At 41.9% G+C, this 18460-nt stretch overlaps 1 protein-coding gene across 2 annotated transcripts in view; it reads left to right on the forward strand.

Annotated features, from left to right (window-relative positions):
- Positions 1-18460, forward strand: part of rps6ka3b (ribosomal protein S6 kinase, polypeptide 3b) — a 42084-nt gene that overhangs the window by 14130 nt on the left and 9494 nt on the right. For both annotated transcript variants that reach the window (XM_070927825.1, XM_070927826.1), the window contains exons 3-11: positions 11773-11889; positions 12327-12408; positions 13860-13940; positions 14101-14180; positions 15483-15589; positions 15778-15815; positions 15968-16110; positions 17238-17308; positions 17925-18013. In XM_070927825.1, the coding sequence (XP_070783926.1) occupies positions 11773-11889; positions 12327-12408; positions 13860-13940; positions 14101-14180; positions 15483-15589; positions 15778-15815; positions 15968-16110; positions 17238-17308; positions 17925-18013 (808 nt within the window). The remainder of the gene's footprint in view (positions 1-11772; positions 11890-12326; positions 12409-13859; positions 13941-14100; positions 14181-15482; positions 15590-15777; positions 15816-15967; positions 16111-17237; positions 17309-17924; positions 18014-18460) is intronic.

The raw sequence follows: 18460 nt of genomic DNA on the forward strand, positions 1-18460 counted from the left end.
GTGTGTGTGTGTGTGTGTGTGTGTGTGTGTGTCTGTGTGTGTCTGTGTGTGTCTGTGTGTGTGTGTGTGTGTGTGTGTGTGTGTTCGTGTGTTTCAGGTCTAGCAGGATGTTGTGAGCAGACATCTAACTTTGCTTTGGCAACAGAGTAAAATAATCTTGTTTTAACCCTTTAACCTGCTCCTCTTGCTGTTTTCGCTCACTAGGCCTGCCCTGTGTCACTTTGATTCACTTTTATTTTATTCACCATGAGTCATAGTGTGCAATAATGACACATCACGTGCAATATCATAATCGAACCATATGCATTTGATATTGTACATAGTTATATGCCACTTCTCATAAATATTCCTGATACTGAGCGTTAACCTGTTATATTTATATTATGATACTTACTGTTAACCTGTTATATTTATATTATGATACTTACTGTTAACCTGTTATATTTATATTATATTATGATACTTACTGTTAGCCTGTTATATTTATATTATGATACTGTTAACCTGTTATATTTATATTATGATACTTACTGTTAACCTGTTATATTTATATTATGATACTTACTGTTAACCTGTTATATTTATATTATATTATGATACTTACTGTTAACCTGTTATATTTATATTATGATACTTACTGTTAACCTGTTATATTTATATTATGATACTTACTGTTAACCTGTTATATTTATATTATGATACTTAGCATTAACCTGTTGGCATCGTGTACATTTGGTTTTTGCACCTTACTGATAATCTTTATTCATATATTTTGTTTATTTGCACTCTTTCCTCCACTCTTTAACTACTATCTCATCTCATCTCATCTTATCTTTGCATCTCTGCTGTAATTGATCCGTGATGGACATTGGACATGAGTAGCACACATACGTGTGCTGAATGCAGGATGGTGTGCGTGACGTGCTTTAGAGTTACGAAGTGAGGCGTTTTCTGCAGCAGTCAGGTTCTAAGATGATTTAAAATGTGGGGTAAAAGAGAGCGAGTGATCATTCATTAATTTCCCCCTGTAGTGCAGCGATGTCTTGCGCTCTCACATGTTGCATATTTATATGTGTGTGTGTGTGAGAGAGATGTAATTAAGAAGCTCCCTCGTCCTGATCAGAGAGGCTCGATTGGCAACAGATGAAGCGCTTTGATTTCCTCTAATGAGGGGGGGGGTACAGAGAGGGGGGGGGGGGGTGAAGACAGAGAGGTGGAGCGAGGTAGAGAATGACAGGAAGGTGGAGAGAGAGGGTGGACAGACGAGCATACAGACAGTGGCTCTACTGTCCAACAGATCACAGTGGGGTGTGTGTGTGTGTGTGTGTGTGTTATGGGCAGATTACCATAGTAACGTGGTTGGCATGGCGACAAAGTTTTCCAACTCCGAGCTGTGTCTCTCTGTCCCCATCTCACTTTCTTTTACTGTTTTTTAAAGTTTTCCTTTAATGATCTCAATAAAAACCAATAGTTTTAGGAGTGGACGAAAAGATCTGCCTCTCATCAAAGTGTCATGTTATACCCCAATGTTTTTGTCTCATACAGTGGGTTAACTCTAACCCTGACTACATCCAACATTCCCTAAAAACAGTCACATTTGAACGTATTTCGTATGTCAACATCAGCCTCACATGACCAGGTCACGTGTCCGGCACGATTGGGACGAAGCCAATGAGAGGCAGGGACCAGGAATGTTTGTAAAACTGAGGCTTCTTTGTTGCTGTAGTCGGGAACAAAACATAAAAATAAAATGCCAAAATCGTCCAAAACTGACCCGGAATCTGAGAGTGAACTGATGTGAACTGCTGAATGTTTTATCAACTTTTACTTTCAACTCGCTTCAATTTTAAGCTTGTTGAACGTTTGCGGCAGAAAGGCACCCTGGGAGTCGTAGTTGATTTCTCTCTTCATGTCCACAGATTTTGTAACCTTTTGACTTAAAAAAACACAGATATTTTCTTTCACAGTTGTTCATGTTTTGTGCCGCGAGAGTTTCATGACCACTAAGTCTTGAAGTCACGTAACATTGTCTATAAGAAAGAGAAGATTTTCCCTCTCCTCTATTTTATCTCAATCTTTTTTCTTTTTTTTTCCCTCTGCGCACTTCTTGGTAGATCAGTTAACAGCAGAATGAAGAAGAGGACACACACACACACCTTCATCTGCTGCTGCCGCCCAGACTGTGTGTGTGTGTGTGTGTGTGTGTGTGTGTGTGTGTGTGTGTGTGTGTGTGTGTGTGTGTGTGTGTGTGCGCAGAGCTGTGATTGAGGATCTTGTCTTGCCAGCTCTTGAATAAATGATGATGTCCTCCCTCTGCTCCTCCTCATCTATACTTAATGCTCTCTCTCTCTGTACTATAAAGTTCAGCCTTTGCTGTAAATCATATCCTCCTGCATCTTCTTTCTTCTTCATCTCTGTTTCCTCTGTCTCTTTTGGTCTGTTGTCTTTCAGATCAAATGTTTCTTTCACTCTTTAGTTCTCTCTTGTTGTATCCAGATTCCCACCCACCTTACGAATTAAATGGAAAATATATGTATAAGTCCTCTTTGTAGTATTTGTTTGTGTTATAATAGGATGGGATGATGTAACAAGATGCTGCGAGGCGATATAAATACGTCAACCATCAGAGATTTTGCCAAAATGTTTATACAGTGGGGTCTCCATCCTGTCCCTTTAATATGGGCAATTTTCAGATCAATCAGCAGCACTGCTTTGATTTGTGAGGTCACGGCAAATTCCTCGTAATGTATGTTACTTGGCAATAAACAGTTTCTGATTCTGATTCTGATTGTTTCTGTTTCTCCAGAAAATGTTCTATATCATGATGAATATGAATCGATTCATATTGATAAAGACTCTCATTGAGTAGCCTCATCTAGATCTAGATTTAGTGTCCTTCTCTAAAAATGTTAGCTAAATAGACTATGGCTTCATGTCATAGCACAGCACGCTTGCTGTCAGTGGTGATCATCACTGCACTACACTTCCCAGAGATCACCTGTCAGTCAAACAGCGTGTGACGTCTTCTTCCTTTTGGATTTTCTGTTGATGCGGTTTGAGTTTCTGTAGATGGAGCTCTTCTCTTCTGTTCAGCCGTGGAGGCTGTGGCTGTGTGTGTGTGTGTGTGTGTGTGTGTGTGTGTGTGAGTGAACTCATAAACTCTTAATATTTAGCTGTGGAGAGTTTGACAGTGTTAGATGATTTTAAATACTTTTATGAAAGTATTTTATTGCTGAACCGACTCTCTGATCTTTGACAGGTGACTGTTAGCCGCGTGCCTTTGTGTGTGTGTGTGTGTGTGTTATTTGAGCCTCGGGCAAAGCCAGCGGAAATGCACTTTATGCCTCTAACCTGACAAATCCCAAGTGTGTGTGTGTGTGTGTGTGTGGTGTCCATCCGGCCTGTTAATTTGATTGCGTAACGGGCTTAGGGGGGGGGCGCGCAGATTGTCTGGAATGGCATCCCGCTCGCTCAATCCGTGATAGCTGCTGCCATGGAGAAGCTTTCCACACACGCACACACACACACACACACACACTCACACACACACATTTACATTAACATTGACATTTGAGGCTGATGCTCTTACTACCCACAGCAACTCACACTGAGAGCAACAGCAGAAAAAGCTTTAGATCTCCAGGATTTTAGATCAACCAGCAGTTTCAATGTCACACACACACACACACACACACACACACACACACACACACACACACACACACACACACACACACACACACAACAGTCTGGTTGGTATTATTATCAAAGTCCCACTTGCTTCTATTTTTATTAGCAGAGTTAATAAGGGATATACAAGTGATGCTGGAAATGTGGCGTCACTTTTCTCTAATTTCCTCTCTCTCTATCACACACACACACACACACACACACACACACACACACTCAGCCACTAGCTATCCATCATTCAATAAACTTCAGTCACTGCAGAGTAATCCTTCCTTTACAAGCCAAACTCTGTCGTACATTTACAAAGACACTACCTCTCAGGTTTCCACGCCAATGGAGGTTGTTCACCTGATGTCAGTCCCATATTTACCCTCCCTTCAGCTCTGCTTTTGGTCTCCACTCTCCTGAGAAAAAGATCTGTCTCTTCAGCTGCTAAATGCTCCACTTTGTTCACCAGCTAGTAGCAGCTGGTGAACAAAGTGGAGCAGTGGGTTTATCAGAGCTTGTTTGCTGAGAACACTGAGACTCAACCAGACAATCAATGTGCCGTAAAACCAAAACTACGAGCTGAAAGAGACGAAAAGGCTCAGTTGAACTGCAGGGCGGGTGCTCACCCAAAACTTTGCCTTTAGTTTTTTCTATATCTGTGTGTTCGGCCCAGTCCACCTTGTTTTTGTCCTCACTGGTGTGTGTGTGTGTGTGTGGAAACCAGTACACACTCGGGGGAAGGCGACAACAGGTGGAGGTAATCCAAGAAATGTCACGCATCCTGTCAACGGTTCACACTGTGCATTGTGTACATTATGTTTGTGTGTGTGTGTGTGTGTAGGGGGAGGGGGTTGTGACAGGTGGAGGATTTCGGGTGGGGAGTGTCTGCGTCCACATTGTGTCTGTGTTGGAGTGGGTTCCCGTGTGCTGGCTGTGGGTTTTGGGGATGCAGTATTTGATTTGCGTGTGTGTGCGTCAGCTTGTGTCTGTGGGTTTTATGTACATATGTCTGCATCACTGTGTGTCTTTGGTCGTTGCAGCTGTAGAACGAACAGGAAGGTCATCTAAAATTAACACGCGAGGATATTATAGATTTACTGTATGAGTAGGTCGGGATGATTTTATTAGAATCAATATCACAATACAACAATATTTTTCTGTGTCTATCATGAAATTGTACGCAGAATCACATTTAAAAATTGAGAAATTTAGTGCAGTTAACTGTGTTTTGTGTCATATCAGACCAAACTATTCACATTCCATTGAAAGTTGAGAAACAGCGATATGAAGATTTCTGTGTCAGCATCTGCCTCAAATCCATCACCGGTAGAGCTATAGTGCGTATTTTAAACTTAAAATGGCAAATATATTTCACTAGGTGGCAAATAGGGAGTGGTTTCTGACACACTAAATGGAACTCAGCGGTCAATTGACTAAAATGAACCAATTGTTAGATATAATTTGAATGTCAGTGATAAAATGTAGTCGATTAAAACAGTGTTTCATTGATGTTTTTGACTAAAACCTGCGTGTTGAGTGTTGAATGTGAGTGAAAATAGAAGTGGGACTTCTTCTCCTCGTGGTGTTCAGTCATTGGCCAGCGAGTTATGCGAGTGTGGAGTAAATGGGGATCTCCAGGACACCTGATGGAAACACTGGGTGGAAGGTTACAGCTGCATGTTAGTGGAGAGAGAGAGGTGGGGGGTGGGGGGGAGATCCCGCTTCCCATCCCAATTTGGATCTGCCCCCCTCCCTCGCCTCCCCTTCCTCTGGGTATCCCCTCACACTGACTCACACACACACATACTTGTTTGCCTGTCCCAGTCCAAGTCATTCGCTGCCACAGTGTTGCTCCAGACAACAACGCCAAGCTGCCCAGTTCACTTTTGCGATGACACACTGCGCGGCGGAGGCCAAGCCGGCGTGTGTGTGCGCCGTAACCGGCCTCGTCCGAGCGCTGAGGAGCCGGCTGAAGGCGCTCCGACGTCTTCTGCTGCTCGCCGGGACGGACGGCGGCCGCCAGCGACCGGCCCACACCTTTGATGGCGGCCGCTGGGAGCGTCCCGGGCTGTTGAACAGGAAAAATGGGGGGACAGTTTTAGGCTGTTGTGGACCAGTACACCCCAGCATGGCTGTGAGTAGTCGAGAGTGTGTGAGGCGACCTCCAGCTAGTGTTCCCGTGTGTGTGCATCTAATCGGTCTCACTCTACAAACAATGACAGATTATGAAATGTAAGTGATATATATTTATCTTATAAATAGTTCCAACAGTATTTACTGGACTCACGGAGGTCATAAACTACAACATAACTGAGAGATAATGAGGTCATTATATTTTGAGTTTAGTGCCCGACTTTCTGTATTTTGCAGTTTGAATTTCTGCCTTATCTGAGCTAAAGTCACCTTTGAGTTTGGGTAACTGTCAGTGGAGATTCAGCTGCTGGGGACGCTGACTTACAGTGAAGACTTTTCATCAGTTCTGGCATCAGATCAGGAAGCATCAAAACGGATCTCCAGCTTCAGGCTGTTGAACTCAGCTCGGCTGGTGTTTGTGTTTGGGAGACAGAAAGGTGCCTTATATATCATTAATGTTTTTATGTTTACATCTGGGGACTGCATAGGAATCACAGAAGAGGTACAGGAAACATTGTCCCAGGTGACAACACATTCATGGATTTGTGATATAGATATACAAACATTTGTCTATTTGTGTGTGTGTGTGTGTGTGTGTGTGCAGTGAGAGCAGTTGGGGGATTCATGTTACCACCACCCTCATCCTCTCTAACACTGACGTGTCCTAAGATATTCACCTTTAAACGGACTCTACTGCACTGGATTGGACTGGTTTGTTCTTGACTGGTTACAACAATCAGACAACTCCTTCTAAAGTTGGCTGTAAAAAGTTTACAGTCCTTCCTGGTTCCAGTCTCAAACCACTACAGCAGCACAGTCAGCTTCTCTGCTGTCTGTCTGTGGTCTCAGTATATTAAAAATCGTCTTACTTCCACCTAAATATCGTTAAATACGCCGCCTCTGTCTCGGTCCTGTGCTCGTTTAGCAGCAGTGAGTTTTAGCAAATCTTCATAACAAGACAATCTCCCTGCAGCTAGACGCACGCACCGACTCGTGTTGGTTTCCCTGTTTCGCCAGAGGTTAAAAATGTGTGCAGAGTTTATGTTAATTTAATATGACGGCTGTAATGTGTCCGTCGGGGAGGTCTGCTGCTGTGTGCAGGGCAGTTTAACAACATCATACTGATTCACTCCGCTCTCGAGGCCTCTTAATTAGATCTGATGGTGGACAGACGATGCGAAGTGTCGCGGGGCTGCTGTGCTGCGTCCTCTCCAGCTGTGTTACTGATAGCTCAGTGGAAACCCGTTAACCCCGCTGTTTGCGAGGGCTTTGTTTGTTTTAGTAACTTGTCAGTAAAGATATCAGGGGGAATATTTCCAAAGAATGGCTGCCACACATAAGACTTAAGAAACTGATTTCAAAGATGAGCATATTTGGAAAAAGGGACTGAACAGATCACACTTCAGCTCAGCAGCGTGCATTTCAGACAAAGGAAGCGGACGGAGGTCACGAGGAAAGTCTGACACAAACCTTCAAGCTGTCTGATTAGTTTTAGCAGGATATCGTGATGAAATGAAGGATTTATTTTTGGAAATAAAACTGAAGAAGAGAAGACAAACGACAAAGCCTCCAACAGAGAACAAAACAAGGAGAGGCTCACTTTTCTTTTCAAGACTCTCTGACAGCGGAGAAGTTTACCTGCTTTGTTCAGCCTGTGCACCTGAGGATGGTAAAGCTAATTCTACATGTGAAGATCAGTTTACTAGTCATGGGGAGTCTACTCAGCCTGTGAAAATGGTTGTATAATCTCCTCTATGGCTTTCAAGAGAGCTTTCTAGTGGCAGACGTTATTGAGTTGCATTATGGGAAGTGTAGGATGCAGCATTTTTGGAGTTTCACCCATACTAGGGAGTAGATGTCAGGATGTTTTGGCCTCTGCTGCATCAATTTTCTCTTTTTTGGAGGTGCCATACTAAATAGGTGCAGTGCCCCTTTTAAAGCGACCTACAGAGCGACTCACATCTACTGCGACCAGACTACTAAAAATAACACATCCTGCATGATCACAATCACTTGCATTCAATTTAAAGTTTCAGAACCTGCGAATGAAACCTGTTCGAGATCTGAAGTGTCGTTTCAAAACGTTGCTGCTGCTGCAAATGAAACGATCAGTCAATCAACAGAAAATTCAACTGTTTTGATAACTGATTGAGTGTTAAAATAAAAAATAGAGAAGTATGTAAAAATACCAAACACTCCCTTGTTCCAGTTTCTAAAATGTGAGGATTAGCTTTGTTTTATATCATCGTAAACTGAATATTTTGGGGTTTGAGACGGTTGGTTGGACAAAAACAAGACAAAACAGGTAATCGAGAAAAGAATATTTGTCTGTTGCAGCTCTGGGTGACACCTCCGAGGTTAATTTAGCAGCTGTTCTGGAGCTTTTGATCATAGCTTCCCAGTTGTTATGAAGCACTTTATGGAAGGACTTCTCGTCCGTGTTGGCTTAAAACTTAAGTGTAATCGTGTTGTTGGAAAAAGTCCACAAAGTGCTCCGAATAAAACGGAAATTTGAGCCTCTACAATCCCCTGACAAACCGGGCAAACTCCATGTGGTGATGAAACTAATACGATACGATCAAAAGCCCCAGAACAGCTGCTAAACACACCTGAAAATGAGGTGTTAACTGCTGTTTCCAAGATCAGGAATAAACCCAGAGGCTCAATTACTTTCTTCACATTTTCTGTTTACTGACAACCAGGATTCAGTTTTCTTTAGCTGCAAAGTAGCTGCTGATGTAGACTCAGCTTAGATTTACCACCAGTGGCTGATGGTGGTGATTTCACACTGTTAATGGCCTAGTTTTGCTCTTTGTGTGTGTGGACATTGTTGTTTTCCTTCAGTTTGTGAGACAAAAATGTACTTTAGTAGTTAGCGGAAGAGCCGAGTAGGAAGCTGTACACGTGTGTTTTGATATCGACTGTGCACAATTGAGATGGAAATATACGATAACAGGGACAATAACAGGTTAGAGAGGCAGGTAAAGTGTGTGTGTGGGCGCATGCAGGTGTGTGTATGCATGTTATTTTGTGTCCATGTGTGTGTGTGTTCAGAGCACAGGTGCAGGGTTTGCAGTTTTAATCCTGTGATTAAGAGGTGCTACATGAGCATCCTGTCGCTTCGGCTCTGATCCTCCATCTGTGTTCTGACTCACGCACACTCACACACACACACACACACACACACACACTCACACACACACACACACACACACACACACACACACACACACATTTGAAATGTCAACATTCCTAAACTCCTCAGCTTTTCAAACATTTCACAATCTATTTTCGCAGACAGTCAGCAGCGTCCGAGCTCTGTTTTCGTTCGTTCATCAGCTGTTTGCAGCATCGAGCTGCGTTCAGCGGCTCAGTCCGGGTGGGGAGTCTCATTTACATACGGCGGTTTGATGTTCCATACTTGGTGCTGATGACATGCAGCGTGAATCGCATGTTTGTGTGCATGTGTGTGCGTGGCTGAGAGGAGGGCAGGGTAGCGTTTGAAACGTTTTCATAGTGGTGCTGATACAGTAATAAATGTTTTTCTTCATTTGACAAAAGAATCCAGAGCTGGTCAAAGAGAATTAATCAAGATTACACATCTGACCAGACATTTTATGCCAGCTCTCAAAACTCGACCATTTTAAATACTAATTTGTTCAACTGAGGCGGAAAGTAATTTAGTACATTTACTCAAGTACTTAACTACAATTTTGAGGTAATTTACTTGAGTTTATGCATTTTATGCTACTTTATACTTCTACTCTACTACATTCTGGAGGCAAATATTGTGCTTTTTACTTCACTACATACAGCTTTAATTACTAGTTACTTTGCAGATTCAGAATATTAATACAAAATGTAAATCAACTCGTAGAATTGTGACATTATTATGGATTAAGCTGAATATAAAGTAATTAAAATGAGCTCCTTTACTAGCTGCAACATTACTGATGCTTACATTAATGCATCTTTAATTATAATCCAGTGATACAATATTTATTATTATTAAAGTATATTTTGGTGCTAAGCTTTTGAATGCAGGACTTTTGTAGCAGAGTATTTCTACACTGTGGTATTGCTACTTTTACTTGAGTAAAAGATCCAAGTACTTATTCCACCACTGTTGTTCGGTACCAAACTGAGTACTGTAGTATTTTCATTTATCTGCTCCACTACATTTCAGAGGGTGATATTGTACTTTTTAATCCACTACATTTATCTGAAAGCTTTAGTTACTATTTAAATTTCAGATTGAAAATTTCATCTAATGATCTAATCCATCAGTGTATTAAGTAGGTAAAATTAGTTCCACTTCAACCAGCTACAACATTAAAACACTGCTTACACATTATTGTGTCATATCATATGATAATACGTCGTAGTTTTAAGTGAGTCAAATTTTGAAGGCAGGACTTTTACTTGTAATAGAGTATTTTATAGTGAGGTATTGGTACTTTAACTCTAGTAAAGTATCTGAATACTTCCTCCACCGCTGCACACGTGGCTTCAGCTGCTCCTACTCCAGCGTATGACCTTTTCCCCTGAGGAAGAAAGGGAGAGAATAAGGAAGATGGAGAGGGAGAGAGAGGTGCAAACCAGGGAGGAGAGGTGAGAACGGTTCAAATAAAGATAGAAAAAGCGAGAAAGTAGGAGGGAACGAGGGAGGGAGGGAGGCGAAGATTTCTCTGAGGGAGGGAGAAAGTGGGAGGGAGAGGTAGACACAGAGGGAGAGAGAGGAAGAAGTGTCAGGGACGAGCAGAAGCCGGCGCCGGCTCCATCCTGTAGCCTGGCAGTCGATGCACAGGAGCATGTTAGCGCCACAGAGCCTCAGCAGCAGTCGCGACTACAGGACCCATAATGCACTGGGGCACCCGGCAGACAACAGGTCACCCACCTGGGAACTGCAGGTACGGAAGAAGGAGAGAGTGAAGCAATATAAGTAAGAGGAAGGGGTTAAAGGCAGAGAAAGGGGATGGATTCGGGAGCGCAGAGCAGAGAGGATGATGGGAAAGCAGGGAGAGGATTGTGACGGCAGGAAGTGCAGTCTGGATGTGTTTACCTGTTTACCTGTTTGGTTTATTGCATCAATATCCTGAACACACAAAGGGAGAGCGAGCGAGGGAGCTTTGGAAAGAGATTGAAGGAGGGATGGTGTCACTGAGTACACACAGTCACACAGTATGGTATCATTAGTCACTCAGCTACAGCGGGAAGCAGGTATCGGGGGTGGCTCCATGACAACTGTGTGTGTGTGTGTGTGTGTGACCACTGAGCGGATGACGAACATTTGGGAACCCTGCTCAACCTGTTGTGTGATTCACTGAGATGTGACGAAGACTGGACCTTTAGACACACTCACACTGATAACATCGCTCTTTGGTTGTTGTTGTAGCTTACTTTTGGATTTTATCTGCTGCTTCATACACTACATTTCCCAGAATGCCTTTCAGAGAGCATGCCTGAACTTGCTCCATTCAGCTGCTTTTTTTCCACACTTTTCTGTCGTAGCTTAAGAATACATGAGGCTTTTGTTAGTGGAGAAAAAATGTACTCGTGCATTCTGGTATACTGAGGCTCAAATGGGTCCAGAAACTGGTCTGTAAATCTTCTTGTGTAATGGCTACAAACAGGATAATTGCTAAGTCGCTATCAGTGAAACCCTTCCTTTGCTTTCATTAGTTGATCAAATGGTACTTTATATGTGGCCAAAAGTACCCTGAGTACATACTTTTGTATTGTATATATATAGTATTGCTATAAAACAGTTCTGCTTATTGAATTTCATCCACAATAGTCCAATACAGCCAGAGGCCTAACAGTTTACAAACTTTTGTCTGAAAGTAAACATTATATCTCCAAAAAAGTTACTGGACAGGAAGCATTATTGATTCACCTAATCTAATGTGTGTGTGTGTGTGTGTGTGTGTGTGTGTGTGTGTGTGTGTGTGTGTGTTACAGGATGACGTGCCAATCAAGGAGATCAGCATCACTCACCATGTGAAGGAAGGGTCAGAGAAGGCCGACCCACGACAGTTCGAGCTGCGCAAAGTCCTGGGACAGGGCTCCTTCGGCAAGGTACCCGTGTGTGTGTGTTTGTGTGTGTTTATATACTTGTCAGTGCTTGTGTGTGAGTGGGCTTCATTTCCACTCGAATCCACGTAATGTTTCCCTTGTGCCAGTGTTTGAGAGCCCGTTGCCATGGAGACGGCAGGATGAGGGTCCTTCACACCTCTTGTTCAGTATTATCGTCTTTATGAATGAACCATTAGCCTCCTGCTTGGGCTCCGTGTGTGTGTGTGTGTGTGTGTGTGTGTGTGTTTCTGTTTCTGTTAATCTACATAAGTATGACCGAGAAAAAAGGGGGCTAACCCAAATACACTATCAGACACAAACACACTGAAGAGGACACACACACACGCTTCGATCGCACAGCACATTACGCTGCTCACACACACATATATTACATGAATAAATACATCAATGATTGACTTCATTGATCTGTGTGTGTGTAGGTGTTTCTGGTGAGGAAGATCACAGGGCCAGACGCCGGGCAGCTGTACGCCATGAAAGTCCTGAAGAAAGCTACACTGAAAGGTACAAAGAGAGACTGAAACTTTGTTTGACGTCAAAGGATAAGTCTGTATGTGCAGACTTGAACCACCAATCTACTCACAAGTGTCGTGTGTGTGTATCAAAGCCTGATATATCTTCTTCCTCCGAGCCATAGAGCTCCATTGTTGTCCAAAAACATACTCACTAGAGCCGCTGAAAATAGTCCCCAACAAATGCACCATTTCCTCCTGTTTGTTTGATAAAAAGTGGCCAGAAAGATGCATGTGGATGAAATCCATCCAGTCAAGTCAATCTGAGTCAATCCAAACTGTTCCTCTCCAAATCATGAACATGTGGTGACGAGGAAAATAGGAGAGAAACTGAAGGAAAAATAGGAGAAACAACTGGATTTCCTCTAAACTTTTGGAAGCTGTGACAGCGACAGGTGTAGTGGCAAATAAACACAAACTGAACAAACTCTCTAGCAGCAAAAGTCTGAACATACGTCTTTCAACCTTCATCACACAGCCTGTATCAAAAATCATTGCAGAGATCACTGATCACCATCAATCACTTGTGTAATGGTGACAGAATACAGGATGCAACAGATGAAAACCACATGGAAGCAAGCTGGAAAGACGACGCTGACATGGCTCCACAAATCAAAATGAACCTATAAACTGCAGAAGAACAAGGACATATTGTCTCTTAGAAACCGCTCGCTGTCATCTGTGTTGGTTAATACATCATCAAAATCCAAATTCGGGCCATCAGGTAGAGACTGGGTGTAGCTGAGGTTAGAAGAGGAAGCAGCAGCCGCCGTGACTGAAGTCGCCTTAATGTCCTCTGAAACGAACCTCTACATCAAGACCTGTATTAGAAGAAATATATAAGAAATATTAGAAGACTCTTCAGTGGAGGCTGTGTGTTAAAGTCAACTTGAAGAACCTTTTCTTAAAGTTCAGAAGTCAGCTGAATGTCTCTGCTCTCAAATATAGCTTTTGTGGATGAAGTCATCTGTACTTTGTGTCTGAAGAGTTTCAGGTAGTAAATTGTTCACAAGTGGATTCAGTGTGCACAAAATGGAATTTCACACCTTAACATGAGACCAAACAGAGATACAAAGAGCTGAAGAGGTGGCGGAAGAGAGGAAGGGAGGACACACATTCCTCAAGTGATGTTCAACTCAAGTCGTACACCATCTGCTGGTGGAAAGAAATACAACATTTATATCTGTATCTGCGATGCAGCGCTTCTTCCTCTTTCTGTCTTGATATTTATTTCTTCCTCCCTCTTTTTCTTTCTTGTTGCTGATTTCCTTCCTCTCTCTCTCCCCGTGATTCAGTCACTCATCTGCTGCCATCTGGGAGTCTCTCCAGCCAAAATAGAAACCAAATAAGGGAGGCTGTTTTATTTTGGCTTTTCACTAAGTGCTTTATCTGGTGATTTATGTCTTTTCCACTCTGTGTGTGTGTGTGTGTGTGTGTTTTCAGTGCGTGACCGGGTCAGGACAAAGATGGAGAGAGACATCCTGGTGGAGGTCAACCATCCCTTCATCGTCAAACTGCACTACGGTGAGTCAACCAATAACAGACCTCCGTGATGAGTCACCAGCCAATCAGAACTCCATGTTCCTCTTTTAGCGAGCAGCAGAACTCGCAGTGGAAATGTTCAGCAAGCAGCAAACTCCTTAGATCATATCTCAGTTCTTTCCTTCTCTCCTTCCTCCCTCAGCGTTTCAGACAGAAGGGAAGCTGTACCTGATCCTGGACTTCCTCAGAGGAGGAGATCTCTTCACTCGTCTCTCTAAGGAGGTAGTGTTTGTTTATACCACAGACTATATATATATATATATATATATATACACAGTCTATGGTTTATACACATAGAGAGGCCTGTAGCATTGAGCTTATTGACAACTGGAGAATATAAAACAGGAAAATCAACAAAAATCTTCATATAACAAATAAAGGAAGTATATTAATCAGCAATCTGAATTCATATCACAGTTAAAACACGTCGCATTACACCATGTTTTCTTTATTCACCCAACATTATTGGCTATCCATTCGTTTTTGATAGCAAACTTAGCCAAACATGTTTTTGTAAAATAGGATTTGAAAGAGTAAATAAAATAGAAAATAAGCTAAAATAGATAAAACAGACGAGAAATTACAGTGCAGCTACAGTGCAGTAAATTTAACTTGATAAAATGCTGTGGCAAACAGAGAAAAAGATGTGTGATTTAATATATGGTGCCTAAAAACTGAATGCTGCTTCTCTGCGTTTCGTTTTGACTCCGGGGACAATAAGCAGACCTGAACCCAGACCATCTGAGACGGTTCATTACGGAGCAGCAGATCAGAGATAAACCATTCAGTCGGTGTAAAGATCTGAGAACTGGACTGATGTGGTCCTCTCTCCTGGTCTTAGTGAATAGACAGACATGCAGAGGACAGAGCAGTTAATTAGATGGTGGAGTCTACGTAAGTACGGTTTCGTAAAGGTTATGCTTGAAAATATGATTGAAATCGTTTATCAAAATATTTAACTACCTTTCTTTCGATTCATCGTTGCAGCTCTAACTTCATTGCATCCCGTAAAAGTGACGGGGGACTGGTTCATCCTTGTTTTAGAATCACATTTGATTGGATTTTTTGTGGCACCAAGAGAGCAGAACAATTAACACATGGAAGATGTTTCTTAAAAAGACAAAGATGTTTAGCAGCATGCGGCCTGCTGCAGGATTCTTTACTTTCTGCAGTCCTGCTTTTGCACAATGACTTGTTTTTGTGAAGCGTCTCACCTCGTTTTTGTCTGTCTGCGTTTTAACATGTCGTTGTCCGACTACCATCACCGACAAGAAAATTAAGTTACAAAACAGGGTCTCGTACCGTCACGTGGCGTGACATAGCTGGGTAACATGAGTGTGTCTGAAACAAGCACACTCCCCCATAGAGATCAATATAACAATGACATTATATTACATATTTCAGCTTTAGGTTTATCTAAAAGAAAATCTGATGTGCTATTTTTTTAATGCACGTATTGAAAACTGTATTTGACTTAATGTGTGTGTGTGTGTGTGTGTGTGTGTGTGTGTGTGTGTGTTGTAGGTAATGTTCACAGAGGAGGACGTGAAGTTTTACCTGGCAGAACTCGCTCTGGCCCTCGATCACCTTCACAGCCTGGGCATCATTTACAGAGACCTCAAGCCAGAGAAGTAGGCCCCCCCCCACACACACACACACACACTCTCTCTCACACACACACACACACACACACACACACACACTCTCACACACACACACACACACACACACACACACAGTTATGCTGCATTATGAATGTTTACATGTAGATATTTCCTTCAGAATACAAAAAACCCCCCTAACATTTCTGTTATTTCAGCATCCTGCTCGATGAGGAGGGACACATCAAGCTGACCGGTGCGTAATGTTACACCTGTTCCTTGTACGTGTGTTTCTGTCTGTTGTGTTTCCATTTCTGCTGTTTTCGCGACACTGAAACAAGACAAAAACAATATGTCATCCTTGTTCTCCAGCTGCTGTAAACTCTGATACCTCTTGTGTGTTTTCAGACTTTGGCCTCAGTAAGGAGGCAATAGACCACGAGAACAAGGCCTACTCCTTCTGTGGGACGGTGGAGTACATGGCTCCAGAGGTGGTGAACAGGCGAGGGCACACGCACAGCGCCGACTGGTGGTCGTACGGCGTACTCATGGTGAGAGGATGCTGGTTAACAGGATGCTGTTTCAGTTTGAGAGGCGACGGTTCTGCCTCAGTTTGCTAATAAACTAAATCAGCCATGTTTCACACGTGTCTGGAGTCTATAATGTGTTATATGTTTGGATCTGTTTCCAAGTTGCTAAAATATTTAATCATCTTCTCTGGCCTTTCTGTAGATGTACAAAACATTCAGATAAATACACACGTATATGTAGCAAGTATATAACATAAACGACATTTCAACCTTCTTGTTAAAAGCAAAACCTAAATAAAATTGATAAAAGGATTTGATATAATTCACATTTAATAAGCAGATTCAACATTATTATATCCAACCCAATCTTCAGTAATGTTTGGGACAGAATCAAAAAGTGTGTTGTATATTGTGGCTGTTTAGCAGTGAAACGTTACTTATAGTATTAAAGTGTTTATTAGTTATATTTTCGACACCGCTGTCTTCGTGGTTTCATCTCAAACTGTGGCCTCCACATCTGGCTCTGTCGTAGCTGCCCAGTGGAGAATTAGATTCTTGCAGATGTAAATGCAGAATAAACAGGCTGATAAGATCAGAATTGTTTCTAAATGTTTTTAGTTGTTGGAGAAGAATCGGCTCAGTTAACCTAAACTGATTGTTAGCTAGCTGACTAGCCAGCAGGCTAGTCAGAAGACATTTATGGGACTCAGTCTTGAGATGTCCGTTTGTGCTGTGATGCCAACAAGCCGCCGTTTTTCTCTTTTAAACATTATTCAAAAGTTAGGTTTTAATACACAGGATTTTAAATAAAGTGAGCACCAGGAAAAGTTTGGCTCACCATGTCACGTCGGCCAGTCTGTTCTGCATCGTTTTTGTCCTGTATTTCAGTTGAATGTTTGCAGATATGAGTCACAGCAACAGTCACGGTATCAGAAAAATTTCAAATTTCAATGGAGGACCACCATAAAGATTTCACCTCGTTTCTGAGGTGTTCTGATTTGCTAACATGAAAAACACCAATGTGTCACAACACTGATACACTTTGTTTTTTTACTCATGTAAAATACAACAAGCAGTCATCAATAGCAGCAGTGGTGTATAAAAGTATAAAGCTTTGACCGTGGACCATGTTGTGTTCTTTCTCTCAGTTTGAGATGCTGACGGGAACGCTGCCGTTTCAAGGCAAAGACCGGAAAGAGACGATGACCATGATCCTCAAGTAAGACACTTTATACCGTCCGTACACTCCGATCCAATCACCACCTAACAGCTTTTATTACAGCTTACTGTACATCCGAGAGGAGAGGAAAGTATGAGAGAGGCGGCATGAGACTCCCCTCCCTCCCTCCACCGAGTCAGCCCAAGGGATAGTGAAGGATTTATTTTAGAGGAGATAAAGTGCAGCACTCAGGAGGAAGAGGAAGATGAGGATGGGCAGAGCAGAGCAGAGATAACAGAAATGGACTGATAGCAATTTATAACAGCGAGGGAGGAGACGGTGAAAGAAGATGAGGTGGGAGGAGAAGCGAGGGATGAGAAGTGAAAGAGAGAATCATGTTGGAGAAAGAAAAAAAAAAACAATTCACAGGAAATATTAACCCGTCCTTCTTCCTCTGCCGTCTCACTTTCACTCTCAACGTCTGTCTGTAGAATAATGCTGAGCAAACTCTCTGCAGACTGCTGAGTGGTTTCCTGTGTGTGTGAAGCATATTGTCGTCTAGTCTTTCAGATACCTTCAGTTTGGATATACAATATGGACAGCAGTTATTCTGCCTGTTTAATAAAACCTTGGTTTTTACTTTCATATCAACACTCTTTGTCTTTTGTTTTCGCAGGGCCAAGTTGGGAATGCCACAGTTTTTGAGTTCAGAAGCTCAGAGTCTCCTCAGGAACCTTTTCAAACGAAACCCTGCCAACAGATTAGGTGAAACTTTCTTTTTCCTTTTTTTTTCTTTTTCAAATTTTCTTTTGAACTTTCAGAACAAGCATATACAAACAAATACAATGAAATAAAATAACAAAATAAAACAATAAAAAAACAATCCAGAAAAAAGAAAAAAAAACTTGACATATCGCAAAAATGATTTTATGCTTGGCTGAGGTGGAAAAGTTGGTATCGAAAAAAACTGTATATAAAATAGTTAAAACTAGCTAACTGTGTATAAAGCAGTTAAAACTAGCTAACTGTATATAAAGTAGTTAAAACTAGCTAACTGTATATAAAATAGTTAAAACTAGCTAACTGTGTATAAAGCAGTTAAAACTAGCTAACTGTATATAAAGTAGTTAAAACTAGCTAACTGTATATAAAATAGTTAAAACTAGCTAACTGTGTATAAAGCAGTTAAAACTAGCTAACTGTATATAAAGT

Source organism: Enoplosus armatus, chromosome 21 (assembly GCF_043641665.1).
Source record: "Enoplosus armatus isolate fEnoArm2 chromosome 21, fEnoArm2.hap1, whole genome shotgun sequence".
Taxonomy (NCBI): Eukaryota; Metazoa; Chordata; class Actinopteri; order Centrarchiformes; family Enoplosidae; genus Enoplosus; species Enoplosus armatus.